This window comes from Ischnura elegans, chromosome 8 (assembly GCF_921293095.1).
Source record: "Ischnura elegans chromosome 8, ioIscEleg1.1, whole genome shotgun sequence".
In the NCBI taxonomy this organism is placed as follows: domain Eukaryota; kingdom Metazoa; phylum Arthropoda; class Insecta; order Odonata; family Coenagrionidae; genus Ischnura; species Ischnura elegans.
In genome coordinates this window covers 91,256,744-91,277,743 of record NC_060253.1, presented here as the reverse complement: position 1 = coordinate 91,277,743, position 21,000 = coordinate 91,256,744, and the positions used below count along the sequence as shown (strand labels likewise).

The 21,000-nt window shown below is 37.8% G+C and overlaps 1 protein-coding gene across 5 annotated transcripts in view; it reads right to left on the bottom strand.

Moving 5' to 3' along the window:
* The window catches only part of LOC124164511 (solute carrier family 2, facilitated glucose transporter member 1-like), a 183,993-nt gene that overhangs the window by 33,014 nt on the left and 129,979 nt on the right, over positions 1-21,000 (bottom strand). Inside the window, exon 1 of one of the 5 annotated variants that reach the window (XM_046541856.1) lies at positions 5,019-5,524. The exons of the other annotated variants lie outside the window; for them this stretch is intronic. Within the exon in view, the coding sequence (XP_046397812.1) occupies positions 5,019-5,039 (21 nt within the window). The 5' untranslated portion in view covers positions 5,040-5,524. Of the gene's footprint in view, positions 1-5,018; positions 5,525-21,000 lie in introns of those variants that run through there. 5 annotated transcript variants of the gene reach the window in all.

The following is a 21,000-nucleotide window of genomic DNA, read 5'->3' as shown; positions in this document are numbered from 1 at the left end:
ACAGTGACGTATCAATTTTGAATTTTTAAATAATTTAGAAGCGTCAGGTTTTTGAGAAATCGTGGCGGCTTAGCTCGTTAACTGACAGATTAGTAGATGCATTTTTTCATTGCACTGGGACATTGTACCTTAAGTGCAACAAGGAACATAAAACCACATCATAATTTTATTAAATTATAAGATTCGGAGTGGCTAGAGCAAATTGTTGGTCCCAACAACAAAACTTTTCCATGAGAAGTTTTCCTCAGACCACTAGAGTTACACAGATGTTAAACGAATTAGGATAGATGCCATTATAGTCTCGGAGTCTGCGCGCTAGGCTTAGATTGTTTGAGCAATTGAGAATAGATATCTATCAGATCGACAAGGAGAACATCATATTAGAACCCCGCTGTAATGTCCAGGTATAACGGAAACGATAAATTAAGAGATATGTTTTGCCGAAAATATAGTTAAGGGATTTTTTTCCCAAACAATAAAGGGCTTGAATACATTATAGGCGTAATTTCGTTTGAGTATTTCCTTTTTATTTTTTGACGGCATATTTCCTAACACCCCTCGCCATTCGCCAATTGATGTGGCTTTTGGGGTACTATGTATATGTATATGCAGCGTTACAAGCCGTCCTGTACGTGCGCCATCCAAAGCAATTACCTGAATACCATGTAATGAATGAGCACCTCAGGTGGAAATATAAATAATGTGAGTTCCGGGCTGATGCTGGGACCATCTGTCTCACCGGTGTGGTAAATGAAGGAACGTATCAGTTTAAGTACATGATCGAAGGGAAGAGTACAGGAAAGCAATGGTTTTGATAAACCGAACCATGTATGGTAAAGACAGTGCGGTTTTCCATTCTCTTTCGAGTGGTGGTGGAAAATTTTCGTAAGCTGTCAGACGCGAGCGGCAATGATATCCGCATTCATAAATTATCATTACCATAGAAATGAAAACGGGGATTTCGCGGCCACATCTTAATTATTACATTATCCTTTTCTCGTAAGCAGAATTCATTAGTGATATCTAACCTGAGCCCAAAAACTGCCTGCTTTAGCGATAAGTAGCATACCCAGAAAAGGGTATCTATCTTTTTCCTTGAAGAAATTAATAAAAATAAGTAAATCCATGCCTATTGTTAAGGAAACTTACCCCGGATTAAATAATACTTCAGAATAAAATCCGAGGACTTAATTTTCTTCTTAACGACTTCCAGAAGATGATATAGTAACATCGACACCTAGGTCGTATTAAATTTTATCATCGTGCATAATTGCAAATATTTAGTTCAATAATACTTATGAGTTATTATCAGTGTCAATAACAAGAAGATACATGTTGAGTCGATAAAATTAAACATTACAAAGTAGACAAGTTACATCCACATCCCTAAAAAATGGAATACCACTGCCTTACACCTCACATTTTTTTCCAACACATTGGTATCACATAACCAAATGCTAAACGAGTTTGCGAAAAAAATAATTCGCATCTCCGTTGAATAAATCCTTTCAAAATGCTCAACAACGATCGCAGAGCCGACTATGTCCCTAATGGCGCACGCCCACTGTGTTCATTCACAATGGATGGGATATTTGATTGCAGTTAGAACCTGTGTGTTGGGCGTGGAATAGAGTCGTAGAATAAGTCGTCCCACGAACAAAGGAGAGCAGATTCTTTCGAAGCTTGTGGAAACGGAAGGATTACGCCACAGTGGGCGTCGGTATGAGGAAGGTAATTGGATTGCTTCTTCCTTTCGCTAGGAAAAAAAATATGAAGGCTAGTCTCTGGTGTGCCTCACTCGTTCCAACTTACGTAAGTTAAGTATAAATGGTGCGATCATGGCAAAATTACTTGCCATTCAGGAATGGCGCGCAAAACATGAAGTCTGTTGGGAAATTCCCTCAAGTTCACCGATTCGCCATGAATGAGAGAATGGTCTCTGAATTATGAAGTAAATAGTTGTTTCCTAGGGATGGCGCATTAAAAATTACGTGAATTCGATTAATTTACTAGCGTCACCATAGAATTTACCATCATTACAGAGGAAGTAAAGAGTTTAAAAACAGGGAATTAGGATTGGACGTTGGCAGAATGGATACATACAAGAATAGTTCAGTATATTTCTATTTATGGCAAATTCTATTCAAGATATTTTTATCACAGAGGAATCATTTGCTTAAGTATACCGGGACACGGAGATATCTTTATGGAGTCAACCGCAATGCACAAACTGTGCGAAAAATCCACAGAGAACAAATCATCAAATAATCTAAATTGACCGATGACATCTACGCCTATCCATTGAAATAAAGATGAAATTTGAACTGTTGCACTCAAAAGTGATAAAACAATGTCCACGTTTCTCCATAAAGTGACTTTTTTCCACTATTTTCCTTTCGGGTATAAATTATGAGTTCTTTTTCCGCTTTCATCATTTTTATCAGTGACCTTTTCAAAAAAATACTTGGGTACATATCCCAATGCGTGGGTATGCCCAAGTTAGTAGTGGAAAATTCCATTTCCACATTTTTTTATCATGTGTAAACAATTTCAATAAGGGATAAGGATATGTTTTGGATCTGAGGGAAAAGATAATCTTCTCAGAAATGAATCAATATCAAAGCGATACATAAAATTATTACGAAATTCAGTTTCTTCGCAAGACTTAATCCCAAAACCTTGGAGCAAAGTTCGAATAAAATTTTTCCCTGAAAACATATTTGACAGGTTAGAAATACCATGATGAGTCGTTAAAAAATCATTGCTAGTTTAATGACAACATGACATATGTCTAATAAGAATTTCCAAAAAATTTTGACCAGTTTGGACGACAAAGTGACAATACGGAAAAGATCTTCATACAAGACTAAATAAATTGATTTGGCGAATTTTTATGCATGGAAATTTTCAAAAAGATGTCGGCCCAAAATTGAAAAATCAATAATAGAATAACGAATGTTACCGCAAAAACATTATAAGCAAACAGAGACGGTACATATTTAGACGAAATTTACAAGGCATAAATATAACATCGAGTTTTGAAAAATACCATTTAGATTCGAGCCGAATATTTTTATTTGCCGAAATAATTGGTTTCTTTGGAAAGTAGGAAGCTTTGGAAGAATAATTTTTACCCGAGATATTGAGTCATCCTTATCAAAAGTTAAATCATTTTTGGCAAAATTTGCTAGTAAAACTGTTACCAACCTCTGTTGATTGGAGGAAAAAAACAACAAATTTAAATTTTTAATTCATGCTTAGCAGTTAAGCACAATTGACTGCGATAAAATAATTCGTAAATTGAAAGAAAAATGTCCATATGCAACCTTATGAGGTGAGAATAATTAAATTGATGAAACTTATCTAGGAACAGAATAGTAACTTATACTACCACTGATACATTGCTGAAGCAGACTATAAATGCACCGCGCATAAGCTTAATAATCATTCCCGTTCAGCTTGGTCCTCATATGCTGAACGCACTGTTAATTAAGAGCGGTTTTATCGAAACCCGTATTACCTTAACTGAATCAGTATCCGCGGCGGAACAGTATGCCGTTCACGTTTATCAAACAAAAAACTCACTTATTATCAAAAAATAATTGGTTACAACAAAGCTGCGAGATCTAACTCCATTATACTTCCTCATGGCACCGCAGGTTAATATCTGTGCCTCGACTTTTTGGCCCCCTCTTCCTCATGGTGAGAAAAAATGTGCAAAATTACAGGTAATTCCGCGGTTTTAAAACTACAAAATTACCATCAATAAAAGATCTTAGACAGTAAGAAGTCTACAATTAATTCTTTAAAAAAAATTAACGATAAAGTATGTCCTTTGCACAAAAGTACTTAACCAAGAGCCATGAATTTTTATAACTCAGATTCAACATCATGTCCTAAAACCGAATGACCGTGAGGGTCGTTACGCAGAGCATGAATAAAAACGCGATGAAACTTTAAAAGCCCGTTTCCGTATTCTCTGCTATTAAGTCTCACATTATTGTTCCGGACACGGAAAATATTTGAAATAATTCCCTAGCAATTGGTTACAAGGAAACGAGCTACTAAGTACATGTTTACAAATTGATATTCAATCAAATTAATATTTATCGTATTGAGTAATATCGAGATAAAGAAACGGATAAATTGTCCATTAATCGGGAGGTAATAAAGTGAAATGCAAGTATACAGATGAAAATCAACTCTTACTAGAAATAAATTCGACAAAGTAGACTCCTATTGAATTGTTGACATATTCAATCCACAAATCTACACGCCCCCATCTCTATCACAGAAATGTTATATCAGCACAACTGGCCAACCTCGGGGTATAAGCAGTGGATTCGGGGGTCCCAGGGCGGGCCCCGCAAGGGTTACGCTCTCGAGGTCTGGGAACCAAGTCCGAGACTTATACGCTCAGCCTCTCGAGAGGGGGAGGAGAGAGGAAGGAAAAAGGCATAAATGCGATGAGAGCCCGACGACGACTCCAGGGGAAGGACGGGGGAGGAAGGGAGAGGACGAGGAATCCTGCACCGTCACAAGGCGGGCAGGTCCTGAGAGGCTGAGCGTATAAGTCTCGGACTTGGTTCCCAGACCTCGAGAGCGTAACCCTTGCGGGGCCCGCCCTCGCCCCCGCCCGCGAAACCATGCATACGCAATTAATATTCTACCAATTCTAGTAGATTTTCCTACGAGGAAGAAAAATCTATCGATCGAATCGGTAGATCGGGGTATAAGCAGTTGAACTATCAAGATAACATGCAGAATGTAATGACGTCCGATCCCCTCTCACCTGTCTATATTCGCCACCGGCTTAAAAACAGCGCCGAAACATTTTTAGATGCACTTGGCGAAGAACACGTCCGATTTGATCAGAGGCCAAGTATTTTCATGGATAAACAGAGGCACATGATCGAACTTCACTCCTTCGATGACATTTACGGAACCAATCACCAAAACTCCAGACGCAAAAAATATCATCCGCCAAAAATTTCGTGGCCACAGAATACGGTACTCACCACTCTTTTGATGTACGGCATCTTTCAAGCCGAAAAGTCCTTCGGGAGGTAACACGAATGCCGGGGAAGATGAGAGCTGACACTCGCCGGAAACTTAGATGCTCGCAGCGGGCGAAGCCGAACCGACGTATCACTCGTAGACTGCGAACGACTTTGCACTCGATCAAAAATTTTCCAGAAATTTTTATTTAAAACACTCCTTTCCAACGCTTCGGTTGTGATGTAATGACTAGAAAATATTGTTTTCGGCTCCGCAATGACTTTAGAAGGGTTAATGCAGATGATTATAGCGCACTATCGCTAAATAAAACACGCCGCGAGACAATTTCACGTCGATGAAATCGTTGTGCGGGCGGACCGAAAACTTTGGAACCGGCGTGAATCTAACGCCAGGAGCGCGGGAAATGAAACCACGAGAGGTCTGCGGACTGGGTTTAATAAACGTGGAGCTCTGGAGGGGAAGAAAAAAAAAGACAGGATTTACGGAGAGGGGTATAAAAAAATGAGAGTGCCCTCAAGCCACTACTACTTGGGCTTGGGAACTACTGGAGGAAAGCAGAAAGCCAGTCGGCTCGAACGTGGTGTGCGCGTAATGAGACTTTGGTGTGGGTACCTCACCCTCCTTCCTGGATAGGAGGCCCGTTGAGGGGGTGTGTGTGGTATCGGCACGCCATTGGTGGATGCTAATCCGTGGGAAACGGGGGGGAAGGAGGGGAAGACGGGGAGGGTGAGGAGGAGGAAGGAGAGAAAGAAACCTCAGTTCAGTGTTGCCGCAGTCCAGTCCACGAGAGACCAGAGTGGAATGACTTCACGTCAAAAACGTTTGTCCGTTTATTCAAAGAACGTGCCCTATCGACCGATCTGTTTTAAAAATGTACGAAAAACTCAATATTTGAAAGTTATTGCTAAAAACTCATGCTTTTATCTTGAGACTTTTCTCGGTAAGTATATAGGTATGGATGGAGCTAGTACTTAGTGAGGGGAGGCATGTTGAAAACAGTGTTAGAAGCAGTAACGGGTACAGAAAAATTCAAGGGGGGCGCAAAAGATATTTAGAGGTACATTTTCCTTGGTCGTAATGAAAAATAATTATGAATTTACATGCAAAATTTAAGATAATTTTCTTTAAACTGATTATACGCATGTTTAAGACAATGCTATCTTATGGTATTAAAAAGTCACAATTGTTTTTCTGCCATGTTCGGCGATGCGGGCAGCCACGCAAGGCGGCGCCCTCTGCCCCCACATGTATCCGCCACTGGTTAGAACGTTGGGTAAACGAGGGAGAGGAAGGAAGAGGATAGGATTTTTAAATAGAATGAAAGATAGTAGGCCTTAATATGAATTGAAGAGGGAAATCCATAAAGGGAGAGGACACTGCCAAAAAATTTCTTTAGTACTCAATGGAAGCCTACTTTAATCGGAACAAATATTTAATTAAATCAAATTGAGTACAATCAAGTCAAAAGTTAGCGGTATCTAAATCATGAAAATTTTACGCTGGTATTTTCTAACTAAGAAAAAAGTTTTAATTTCAGACACAGGAAAATGGTGACAAGGGTTTACCTACTCTACGTACCCGGAAATTTTCACTTCGATTGCGTGATAATTTATTACGAGTTATATGCTGCGAAAAAATAACTCAAAGCAACCGATCGGGAGAGAGAGTGATATCTCCACTTCATTAATGCGGAAAATAGGGTTTCTGTGATGGCTATAGGGTTGGCTTCCCATTTCGTGGGTCCGGCTTCAAATCCCAGTGGTGGCTGAGTGTTTTTTAAGTCGCATAAGCCCTACTTGAGTGCTTTGTGAAGGGAACTTTAAGTTCAACACTTTTACATCGGATGGGACGTTGAGCCATGATCGACATTTACACACTGCACTGCAAGCCGCCTCGATAGGCGTGTGGCAGAAGGTGTTAGGACACCAGCCTTTTTCAAAAAAGGACAGTAAGCTTCTTATTGTAATTATTGAAACCCTTTATTGTGCGGGGGAAAAACGAATTATAACACCTATCCCTTCGGGAAAATGCCATTTTAAGTTTCCACCGACTCTAATCAGGCTAATGAGAGATCAAAATGACCAAGGGTATGATGTTCTTGTCGCCTTTCGTTATGTGCAGGCTAATGCCGACGCTGGGTTTCTATCCATCCAATCTTCCCTGCCCTTTCTTAAGGCGTTACCAACCTCAGCCTCCTTAATGGTAATCGTAGTGACAATGTGGAATTCCAACATGACAAAAGAACAACTCGGCTATAGTACACAACATTTAATTTTACCGGTCACAACGTCAACAAGAGCAAAATGGGCTGTTAGTTAGGTCCTCTGGGTATTTATGGAGACAGTAATTATTTTTCCAGCTAAATTGAAATTTTCACAAACCGTACCAAATCGAAATAGCTATCAGCAGTGGATACAGGGGTGGTGGTGGAGGAAATTACCCCCTCCTTCAAAACCAAGATAAACAATCGAGTTTTGAGGCAGACAATTATTCACTTTCATCGAAAAAGGGAAACCTATAATTTAAGCGCCAATTAACTCTTAAGGCAAGAGCCCTCAATTTAGAAATAAATACAAAATTCACAAAAAAATAAACCTGGAGTAACTAAAAAGCTTCGATAAGCATCTAAATTAAACCGATAAGTTCGAGATAAAAAGAATTTTTTAAAACTCAGTATTATTTAGTTACCTCAGCGGAGTCATAGCTATCTACAAATGTCATTTACGATGCCATTTTGGCAATAAACCACCGCCATGGTAATCCACGTGCGTAATGCGGCATTGAATGCTTTAGCATCATCTCGTGGGGTGGCATTGCAAAACTATAGTCTCTATCAGCGTTCGTTACACTGGCGGTCCGCTTCACAAAGGACTCTCCAATCCAAGGACTGTCCAATCTGGTGAGGGAGAGGCTGGACTGGTTCTTACTCGGGGAGATCTGGTTGCTGGAGCAGCTGTGTTGAATGGAGCGAGGGGATGGGGGGTACATGGCGTGAAGCGGAAGTTACGTAGCCTAGGTGGTCCGGCCGGAGTCTTCTTTGGTCTGGCCGTCTCCCAAGTCGGAGCCCGTGAATGTTTTTTCACGAAATTGCTGTTCGAAGACTCAACGACTGAAGAGCCCACTGTGCGCTGAGCAGTCGAAAAGGATGGCCAAGGATGCTGGCCATCTGTTCACGTTGGTGGGGACTCCAGCAGGTTACGTATAAAAGGCTAATGCTCAAACAAAATTAAGGCTAGCATTAATTATATTCCTTTATGGTTCGCGGAAAAAAACGGATTCCCATATCTATCCGTTCGGCAAAGCATCCCTCTTAATTTATCTCTTCTGTCGGATCTGGAAATATAGCGGGGCTCAAATATGATGTTCTTCGTGTCGCTCTTATAGATATCTATTCTCAATTGTTCAAGCAATCTAAGCCTAGCGCGAGCCTCCGAGTCACTAGCGGCTCCCAGCCTAATTCCCTTAACGTCTGGGTGACGCTGTGTGTACGCCCGTAGCAGTTTCTGACGAATCACGCGGCTTTCCTTTGTATGTCTCAAGGCGAGAATCTTTAATATGCACGTGGAATGGAATCTCTTACATTTTTATGGTCAATATCGATATGATAAAAAAATGAATAGACGCGTATTTTCCGCTCTTCGATGTGTTGCGGCTTCTCGAACTATATGCGGCGAAATATCGATGGCCCAAACTCTTTCTCCATGCACTCCATACGAGCGGGCCACCGCATCTGAGCTACTACTCGTCCATCGAGGTTTGTTGTTCTTTACACTCTTATGAGCGATCTTCCCTCACTAATCGGTTCATCATGTTGTACTACCTCGTAAGCCGTCTCAATATGCGTGTTGCTGGGATTTTAGGGCACCGATCGTTAACAGTAAAAAGAAATACGTGTACGAAGTTCCGCATAACATTTATACGAATAATAAATGCTAGGGTTTAATACTGTAAAAATATTTTATTTTACTCTGAGAGTGTTCGGTCTATAAATCGGATCCTTCACGCTAATATTATTGAGGACGAGAAGCTCCCATATCTGCAGGCCGAATCACCATTAGCACTCAACTACTATGACACAGAGAAATTGTTTTAAACATTAGTGATTTCCCGTCTACATTTTCATACTACCCCGCAAGCCGCATCAACAGGCGTGTGGCGGGGGGTGTTAAGATATCAGTCGTTCACAAAAAAAAAGGAAAAATGTACTAAGTCCCGCCTAGCATGCATTATTAGTCCTTTATTGTTCGGAGGAAAAACGAGTTCCTATACCTATTCGATCGGTAAAATATTATTTTTATTCATTATTTATTTTATTCCTTTTAATTGCTATTTTTGCTGGACCTGGAAATGTATAATTAAAATAAAACGAATTGACATTGATTGCGATTCGTTATCCACCATTAGTGTACTCATAATATACAAATTATTTGGTTTTAGAAATCCCAGTTTAGACGGATGTTAATGTTCAATTTTAACCTCATTTGAAAAAGGCCAGATTGGCGCCCATGCGATTCCACTCCACGCGATGTCACATGAACCTAGATGCTATACGAGTAGCCAGTTTTACATCGTCTGAGATTACCAATGCATGGCACAGAGTTCAAAGAAAAATCCCTTGACAAACACTTATTAAAATTGCATATGGTCGGAAAGTTTCCTTCGTTTGATAGGGTATTAATAATCCTTATTTAAACCAAGAGTACTCTGCTACCTGCTAGCAGCCTTCATCGCAGTGGCGCTCATAGCCTCGCACCAAGGTGGCCTCACACAGCGGCAGCCGGAACCAGAATGACGTCACACGGGCTTTTCCCAGCGTTCATACTTTTCCGTCGCGTTTTCTCACTTGAAATTTTTCACTTCTCATTTGAACGCGCAAAATAGATATCGTCATTTAAAAATCTAGAAGTGTGAAATATGTACTCTAGGCGTAATAATCTTTCGATTTAGGCAGTAAAAAAATAGGAAACCACCCTATTATTAAGCTCTATTGAGATGTTCTCCGAGTCTCTTTGAAAGATATCTATTCCCAAATGCTCAAACAATAGCCTAACACGAGACCTCCGAGACTCTAAAGCCCCCATCCTAATTCGCTTAAAACCTACGTACGCTTTCTGTGCGACCTTATCAGTTTTTGACTGTAAGAAGTAAGAAATTCTTTGAAAATATCTATTTGAAATAAATAAAAATTTAGCATCATAATTCTTCAATTCTGCTATTTATCGTTCAATAAAGACTTAGTGCAACCTATGGATTGGTTATCTTTTAAATTTTTATAACAGATCGGTCAAGACTACTTTAACCTTTATTTTTTTTACTCGTGCATCAATCCTACACAGCTTTTGATATTATGCCATCTAAGATGCATAATTTAGTTTTGTTCCCAGGATGAACGTATAACATCTTTTTGTTGTCAAAAATTGATTCTTACAATTTACTGACCCTTCTCCGTGTTGTCTTGTTTGTGTTGTCTTCTCCGTGTTTTCAAACAACAGGTGATATTTTTAAGTGCAGATAAATAGCATTCAATATTCAAGATAAAAGGATGATGTAAACGGCATGATGCAACTTCTTCATTTTAATGTATAATTTGCGTCGCCAACACTTTCTCGTGTCTGTTTATATCTATCAGATATCCCACGAATGAAAGCTTGTTAAAATTGAAGTCTCATTAATTTACATCGATTGTGTTCACCCATTTCATAAGAGGTCAGTGGCTAGCTTGATTACTCAGCAACACAATAGATTTCTTTGAACGGCGATGCAATATTTCACACTCAGGATGAATTCTTTCTTTTCGTTAAATGAGTTGTACTGACTTTAGCTGGTAAATTTGAGATTTTGTGAAATAATCATATGCAATATAACAAACGAATCTACATCATATTAGCGATAAAATAAGTGACATCATGGCAAAATTAGCCATGCCGGAACACACTTTACTTAACTTCTTTTAGAAGGGAAATATTACTCTGTGTGTTTTTTTATTATACGTTATAATTTACATTTTATTAAAAATGTTTTGTTTTGGTTACGAACCTATACATCAGAAATTTTGAGACAGCAAAATTTTAAAAAGTGTTATTGACTATTATGTCTTTTGTTAACCAGTGTCGGAACGGAGTTTCGGCGCGTTCCAGCACCATGACACCACCGGAATATACTGAAATAAAAGGTGAACTGTTAAAGAAACATTTTGTGTTGCATGTTTATTTGTCTCAGACTTTCGATATTTGCCTATTTTTGTTTTATTTAAAGCCTTTTTAACGCTTCGTGGGTTTAGAAATTTGTCACCTTCCTTACTTCATTCTTTCTTCTCTTACTTCGAAGTTGTATCCTGAGAATTTCTCATGTATTGATTACATACTGAAACCATGTACCGTGAAATATCATTAATTTAACCATAATTTCATATTTGGCCAATTTTCTTAATTGAATATGGAAAAAATCAATAAATGGCAAAGGGCAGAGAAGAAAATGTGCTTCATAGACGGGATGAAGGTAAATTTGATCGCCTTTTACTGCAACGAAACAAGTCATGTCAAAGTATATTAACCGGTAATTTACAATTCTTTTTTAAATTTACCTTAACCAGTCTACTTGCAACTGTGGGTAAAATAATCAGAAATGAAGATGGTAACACATAACAAAGACCACGCATGAGAAGTATCCCACGCTGCAGAATAACATTTAACAAAAAGCTAGCCAAGATTGAAGTAAAAAATTGACTTCATGGTACGAGATTGTTATCTTCCAAAAACAGTAATGATTAATGTCACACTCCCGAGTGGCTACAAAGTATTTTATTTAATAAAAATGAAATTTTGACTTCAGCTTGATCCTGTCTTTCTATAAGGTATGTATACAGACCTTTATTTTGTCTCCTACTTCTATTCAAATAAGCCATAGAAATATTTTTTTAATCTCACACCTAAAAATCACTCAATGTGTAGTCTTAAACAATCTTAGAGTTGTCTTAGTTGGAAGCACAAGATGCACTCGAAGGTACAAAAAACTGCCAGTTTAATGTATGTATTTCTTTTATTTTGTTACAATGTCACTGTTAAGGTTAACGATTAACGCGGTTGGCAAAGTTAACGTTTTTTACTAAAATATTTTTTAATCTAGAATAAACATTTGCATGTCATTATTGAAGCTAAATAATTTCTGTTGACACACTAATAACATTGGGACGTCAATTAAAATCTCAAAAAATAAATATCAAAGAAAATTTAACCCTCGAAAATAGCTGAATTACCGGCGATTTTCATGTAAGCCACTCAACTAAAAATATACCTACCTAATCGATATTATAGAGCAGGGGTCTTCAACCTTTTTTAATGCAAGGGCCAAAAATCGATTTCACGTCGTCTGGAGGGCCACAATGCTCTACGTCACTTTACCACCACATCAATAAAGCAAAAAAAATCAGATAATTTCAAAGTGCAATAATCTTTATGGGTTAAAAAGTTCAATCAATCAATGCGATTTTTGACGTTGTTTATTTTTGACGAGTGTGTCGATATTGATATCATTTTTTTAGTTGCAACCCGCAAGAAATTAGCCAGCGGTCCGGAGGCCGCGGGTTGAAAACCCTTTATCCAGAGAACTCAAAGTTTTACCCTTGAAAAACTCAGGGTAGTCCTTTGGCTGCGGTCACAGTCAATGCTTATATAGCATTTAAAACTTCTTTCTGCCACCCAGACGACCTGTCATGAATTTTCAACTCCTCGCCGTTAAGATAATGGATCTCCCGTAGCAGCAGACTGCTTCGACTAGCTAATTTCGGTCCCCCAGCTCAGGCGACGCTTTGCGGTTGTCCTAGGTCAGCGGGGGGTTCAATGACCCGATCACCTCTTAAATTACCCCTCCCCTTTGCTCCAGTGCTTTAGGATTGCGTCGAGTATGCAATGGAGTGGGGTGGTTGCTGCGTTGGGTAACGACATGTGGAGTCTGGTATGGTGAAGACACGACAGTGCTATCGCTGTCCTCCCCAATCCCCAAAAAGAAAGCAAAATACGCCGATTAAAAAGATAGCTTTACGGCTGATTCAATTTTTTTCCGCTCCATCCTCGCCAAAATCGTCGTCAAGTCTGGCAGGCTACGTGCTAGTCCTACTGGCTTGAGCAATTAAGAACAGACAGCTTTCACAGCAACAAGGTCATTCTTTTATTTTAAATCTACCTTAACCAGTCTACCTGCAATTATAGGTAAAATAATTAGAAATTAGGATGCTGAAATAAAAAATACTGCGATTGAGAAGTATCCCAATTTGAGGAATAACGTTTAACCAAACCAATAGTTATAAAAAAAATTACTTCGTGGCAGTTTTAGAAGATTATTATTTTTTTAAATGATTAATTTCACACCAACGAGCGGCTATTATAACGAATTTATTTTATATTCATTAAAAACGAACTTTTGACTCCCGAGTTTTTGTGAGACGCCTGGAGCGCGCTATGTTTCCTGGTACGACAGGGAAGATAAAGGCATATATTTTTCCGTTGGGATAGTTATTGGAATTGGTTATCCCACCGAGCAATAAATGAAGCAAGGAGGAACTCAGGCAGTCAAATATTTCACAACGAGCACTGAAATGGTCTTTTTATTTTCTCTTACGGGGTTAATTTACGCAGTCTTTGGTGCGATCCCTAATTCCTTTTTGAACTAAATAGTTTTGGCGCCAAATTATGTGTGGTTGCATAAGCTGTTAGGATGCCTGCCGGCGGAGCGGAAGCTTGGCAACACTGTTATCCATAAGGCCCTTACTGTCAACTAAATGTGGAACGCCCTAAAGTACGCGTGTCGATCGAAAAAATTTCTAATCGTTCAAAAACGTATTAAAGGGCCATATCTATTCTTTGATCCCTATATATGATTTTGATTTTTGATTTACGTGTATAATATTAATAAAAATAAATTACTTTACTTGCTCTGACACAAGTCTGTCCCTAAGAGCAGAAGAAGTGTACACAACTTATAAATGCATTGGTCACAGTTTCCGACTTAATGCATCTATATTACGTCATAAGGAATAAAAAATATATGAATTATAAGCCTTAGCATTGGCAAACCGATTCTGTTACAGAACCCATCAAATCACATAAAGTCATACAACAGTACAGAGTACTAGTACCAAGATGAACAAAATAGAATACAATTTTTAAAAGTAGTAGTATATACGATAGATAATTAACAAAAGAATATCAATTTGTAAAAGTTTCTATTACTATAGTATATGGTATTTATAAATAAGTATAGGTTACTAAAACAATGGCCAAGGTAGGAATATTGTTTTGATTTTACGACCTTTAGCTGAAAAAAACTTTAAAAAGCGAACTCTAGTTTTTTAACGCTTAATGAAGGCATTAACCATAAAAGGGCTTTAAGTGTACCATGAATTATCTAGAATATCCGCAGACCTTGATTATAAAAATAACTTAATTAATTAATCAATCAGGACTATTGGAATCCTCCGTTCATGGAAAACCTGAATTCCTTTTGCAATCCTTTCCATATTATAGAATTTATTCTATCGTGTTTTATTGATTGTTGATCCATAAAAGTTTTGGTTTTGGAATTTAAGAAATTATTTAAAAAATGGCATTCATGAGTGATATGTACTGCTCTCAAAACTTCCACTATAAACTACTACTACTACTTCCAAAGTGTACCTCGATGCCAAAAAAACCTTCTTTTATTATGATTACTGCTAATTTTACTAATGGACAGTTATTTTCGAATTTACGGAATTTGATGCTATTCATAAGTACCCAAATAGTTCAGATCACCGCAATTATGGACGAAACACCAGATTGCGTTCTTGAGTATGGGCCTTTGTCGGTAATCGACGACGACATAATCTGTATCATTTCAAGAATCAGAGGTTCTTGATTTGCTGTGGATCTCCTTGGGATTATTAAATATTTTGTAGAGCCATGAAGGAATTAAAGTACGAATTACCGGATTGGACTTGGATTACCGCAAATAAGAATAAATTCAATCATCTTTTCGAAAATCCGTGCATGAAGACCTTTTGTTTGGTTCGAACATTCCAGACACAATTGATAGCCACCTGCGCTCAGCCGGATAGCAAAAGGAAAATAACCATCCTGATAAATTCTTGCCAGGTAATGGTTTTTCGACGGTGGACTGAACTTGAAGGGTTTACGGGAGGTCATGGCCGTGTAGATAAGCAAGAAAAGCAGACCAGACGTAAGGGATAATACTTTAGAGGTTGAGAGGGTAATGGACAACGCAAAAGAGTATGATGATTCAGGAAATAGTTCAACGACCACAGCCTGCACAACTAGAAAGTTCTCGAGGTAGGACTCCGTGATTGTCTCAAGTTTCATCATTCCATGTTTGAATTGGTGACGCTGAATATCTGAGAATTTATAAAGAAGGGATAATACCCAATTCATGAGCGCAGGTAAATATCCTAGACTCAATAATGTCTTAGTCATAAAAACTGTATCGATAATTATAACCTACATCAGAGAGATACTGATAAATATGCAATTAGTACATTCATAACCTCTATATATTATTTTTAGAAAGGTTGTGTAGTTTACAGAATGGAGCAGATTACAATGGTTTGAGAGAATTTCAATAATTCATTTAGATTAGAATTATGTCTCGAAGAATATAAATGACTCATTAAATTTGAATTTAGTTAAACCAATGGACGTAATAGAATTTTCATATTATGTTTTCTAATAACAGAAGTCGGGATTTTTATATCAACGGACAACTGGCGATTCTGCTGGACAGAAAAAGACTACTTATATTGAGTCTAGACCGAGAAAATCATAATGAGTCTTATTCACCCGCATTGATTAATAAGGAGGCCAAATATGCCAACTTAAATGCCCAAGTCATCATCAGTAATTAAATAATCGTGCAAATAATGAGAGACAGAAATATTTGTCGGCAAAACATCATTATACTCAAAATAGAGATTTGAGTTGTCCTTGCCACTTCAAGAGTATAGGTCCCACGATCATCATGCTATATAGCTCTTCGTGACCGTGATTACCATAAAATTAAAAGTATGGCCTTCGAAATGTAAACATCCTTGGTCTTTTTTCCACTGCGGAAGAGAGCCAATGCTAATTCATTTTCCAGAAGGGAGTTGGAGTGAGTACAGAAAAGTTGAGTGTGAGCATATGACTGAGTGATTGAAATGGCTAAGTAGGACAAAAGACGGAATCTATATGTAAATGGCATATGTTTGAATCATCCATCAATAAGAACGCGCAGATTGATGTGATTCACTCAGAGACTGCCTAAGGAATTAAAAAATCCTAATGGCAAGACAATAAAAGTTGTTTAAAAAAGCATAAACAGATTGCAGATACCGTAAATTAATACATTTTCTCGTCATTTATCGTTTATCTATGTAAAAATTCTGATTTATCTCAGACAAAAAATTAGCAACTCTGAAGAGCAATTGAATCGAATAACCTGTTTCATGCGGGAAGAAAAGTTCATCGGAATAATTCCATATTTTTGATGACATATGTTAATTAGTGGAAAACATTAAGTTCCGTTTTTAAAAAACATTTGCAGTAAATGATCTCGCTATTTTCATAAATCTAAGTAAAAATGCTAATTTATCTCAGACAAAAAATTTGCAAAACACAGAGGAGAAACTGAGACGAACAACCGGTTTCTGTTGAAAAGTACGATATTCAAGAATAATCAAAACTTCATCGGAATAAAGTCATATGTTTAGTAGCATATGTTAACCAGTGGAAAACATAAAGTTCAGTTTTCAGCGGCGCATAAATGGGAAACTGATGACATTTAATGTTAATGTCGCTTCTTATGTTAGACTGGTTTTTCCTCCAATTGAATAATAAAGAACTCCTTGGCTACAAAATGTGAATATCGAAGCAAATACAACATTAAATGAAGGTAAAAAGGTGCTAAAAAATTAATTTTGATCACAGCTGTCAACAATTTATCTAGCTGCACCTTTGAAAAACTGACGGTGTAAAGAAGCGGTAATTTAATAACTTAGAAAGATACATTTGATGTGTGAAGCGAGCAATGGGTAGAACCTTGCCAGCATTTCCTTTTTCTCAACAGCTGCAACCTAAGTAGACATACCTTTCATCTTTCGTCATAGATATGACCTTCCTATGGATCTAGCATTGAAATCTAAGAAAGCGAAGGATAATGTTTGTGCCGGCATGGAGCAAGAATTCTCATTTCTCACTTTAAGAAATTAATCCATGGGTTCATTACAGATGAGGGAATTTACTTCCACATGTATTTGGTATAGATGAAATGTGGGACAATAAAAGGAGTTAAGCGCAGAGTGCTTATCTACACAGAGAGTGAGGGGGAAAATGTGGCGTCTTCATGTATATTTATGTATGTACTTGCTGCTTTCGCTGGTAACAATGGGTCAATTTGCTTCAAGAGGATTGATTGGTGATCATCGGCAATAGTGAAATATCTGAGAGTTACGATGCCTTTAAAGCTATTGTCGATAAATATGCATGAAATACTTATGTAAGATCCCATAAGAAGTTTAGATTAAGGAAGCGAGTGGCGGGAACGTCCTTGGTCGGATAAAAGTAAATGAGTGCGCTCTTTTCCAAATCATCAGGTAGAGGCAACACAAATTCATTGCAATGCAATGCAGGAAATATGTAGGGCAAAATATGATGCGATTTCACACAATGCGTGGCTATATTTGTAATGACGTTAAGACCATCCTCAATCAACTGTAGCCACCTCGGTGTCAGGTAGAATTCGTTAGCAGATTTTTTTGTCGTGCCTATATGCTACTAACAATAGTTCTTATACCACTCAATATGCGCATATAAAGCTTTAAACCTAAGACGGCTAAACATAAGGTTCCATCTAATACCCATATTTTTAAGACATGACCGGCTGCTGTCTCAAAGAAAATAAATTATATTTTAAAGGTAGTGAATTCAGTCAGTGGCGTAGCGAGGGGGGGGGGGGTACAGGGGGTGCCCCCCGAAAGATAACAACACAGTCACTTCGCTTCATAAAAGAAAAAATATTGAAAAATAATGAATTTACGACATATATATTTGACAAATGAAGTTGTTTCGATTATGGAAAGTGTTAAAATTAGTTTAAAACCCTCAGTGTCCCTGTTGTAAATCTGTTTTAATTTATGCTCACATTATAAAAGACTAATTTTTATTTCATCCTGAAAATCAACTTCTGTGAATTGCACTTAAGCAGCAAATAAATCAACAAATAGAAATTATTATTTGACTTTTTTGGAAGCATCGGTCCAAATACATTGAATTTTTTACTTCATATTTAAACACTAAAACCGCTTTAATTTTTGCTACAATCTAAATTCATTTATGTACGTATTTTTTCAAGGATCAGATTATTTTTTTTTCGAGAAAAGATACATTAGAGTTATAAATAATACCCAGAATAACACATTATTACAAAATTCCATAACGTTAGTTAGAAAACTAAGGTCCCTGACTTTGCCTCGTAAAATACATTCTTCACTTCATCTTCTATGACTAGAGATAGGTGTTCGAAGCTCCTTAAATGTGGGCATGACTAGAAATAAGATACGAAAGAGAAATAAATCAAATTGCGTGATATTTTTCGACAATGGATTTCCGAGGATGATGAATCATGTCCAAACCGATACAACTCCTGACCATGGTCCATCAACTGCAGATAATCTAGGCTTAAAGAGAATTGCCAGCTTATATTTCAATTCTTAATATCTTTCTACATCATACGCATACCATGAGCATGATTTCATAAGTCATGCATATGACAATACTGTCTTATTATTGAATAGCCGTTGCTTATTGGTAATTTTAGATGGTGCAAGGGTGAACAATTTAGACGAAAATATATTAAACACTTTTTAATATACCAGTATCACAGAATGAAATGACGTCGTTGTCGTATACTTTAATTTATTTTTATTTACATGCCTCTATGCAAAAATAGATGTAATTAAAAAGGCATAATTACGATATGCCTTTCTAATGCTTTCGACGATTATATTAAATCCCTAGAAATCAAATTACCTCTCATTTCTACAGAAGGTAGTCCAAAAGTCATTTTCACCAAACATGAAATTTAGTTCTCTGAATTAAAGAATTAATTAATTTCCGTTTCCAAAATTATTATGGCCCTAAGGCTTCTTTGCAACATCATTGGTCCTGGAGGGTAGTGCCTCTGTCTTTGTACTTAATATTGACTTTTATATCTAGAATAACCCATTTTTAGAGATCAAAAAAGCTTATCCCTTAATTATTAATTGCCATGAACGTCTGTGCCATTATCCCATGGATTAGGAACCACTTAATAATGATCTGCACCAATGGAACTGTGCTCGGTGTTTATCTCCGAGTTAGGAACCACATTCACTCAAAATGGTATCTGCTTCCATAAAACTTCCTCCAAAATCGTGTTATCTTATTTACATTGGGTGTGTTTTTTAAATCATTATTCCGGCTCTGATAGTGGAAAAACTTCTGTCCTTATCTGGGAGGTTTTATCAACGAGCAAGCACTATTTATTTTCTCATTCATTTTCCCCAGCGAGATTAAAGAAGAAAGAGAGAGTATTTTGTCGCTATCTCATCTAATAACATACACATTCTGATGATAAAAATTAAGCAAGCTTTAACAGGTTGGTCCAAGAAGAAAAATAAACATTATTTTCAAGATAATTTCGATATTTACTCTTCTAATTATGTATTCCATTGACTGGCGCACAAAAAAAGGATAGGAAGAATTATTTTTTGGGAATCGTTTCTAAAAAAATCACATTCGCATTTTTATGTTGGTTCTTTTGACGTTACTCGGTGAGATGCGCTGGAAAAATGTTTGCATGTGTAAGAATCTATTCCTCGTTTTTACAAAATGACTGATAATATATTATTTATACTTTAAGCATGATGAAAAGTGGTCACCGGACTACTTCTTGGGCTACAAGTAAATGAATGCTGTGCAATAACCATAAGCAAGGAACTGATTTTTGTTCTATTGAGCGATTTGGAATACCTCCCTGCTGCAGTGGCTGTACCGGAGATAATATATAACTTTTTAGGGAAATAGAGGAAACGGATACGATATGGTGATTGATAGTGAAAATAGTAAATACGCGGAGATATACTTCCAAGGCGGCAAAAAATAAGAGGGATCCGCCAATGTAAGACGTACAAGATTCTATACCTGATTTCAGTCCATACACGTTTTTAAAAGTATCTATATAAAAAAAACAATAGATTTTTTTATATGATACCTAACGTACGTACAGAGAAACTTGGAGAGACCCTGGGTCACAGTCAAAAGGCCCGCTCCTAAAATCCACGGCGACCAAAGTCCCGAGACAAAACGCCCGGTACAAAATCCCCGCGGTGACAAATCGCCCGATACAAATTCTCCCGCGGCGAAAAAACGCCCGAGACTAAATCCCCGCGGCGATTCTGTTGCAGATTTTGTGGCGATTTTATCGAGGGGATTTTGTCGCTGGGCCTTGTGTCTTCAGAAGGTTTTGTCACCGGGACGTATGTCTTCAAGGGTTTTTGTCACCGGGCCTATGTCCTCAGGGGGTTTTGTCGTCGGGTCTTATGTCGGCGGGGATATTGTCGCCGGGGATTCTGCGCCGGGCCTTATGTCGGTAACCCATATACCCTCCGAATATCCTGTAAAACACTGGAGTTAAATAACAAAAAAATGGACACCTTGGAAGAGGAGGACGAATTTTTTTCCCGTTCGCCGTCAGGGTTAAATCGCGAACCACAGCTTTTCCCACCGCAGCGGTTGTTCTCAACATCACCTTTACCTCAACATCCTTTTCCTCATGCGCTCTTCCGCTAGGATTTCCTCAGCTTCTTACGCAGTGCGAATGTGGTTCTTTTCCTGTGCAAATTTCCCAAAACTGTTCTCCGAGGTGGTTTCAGTTAAGCTTTCTTTTCAGCTGAAAGAGCCGCCATAGTTGATTAATACA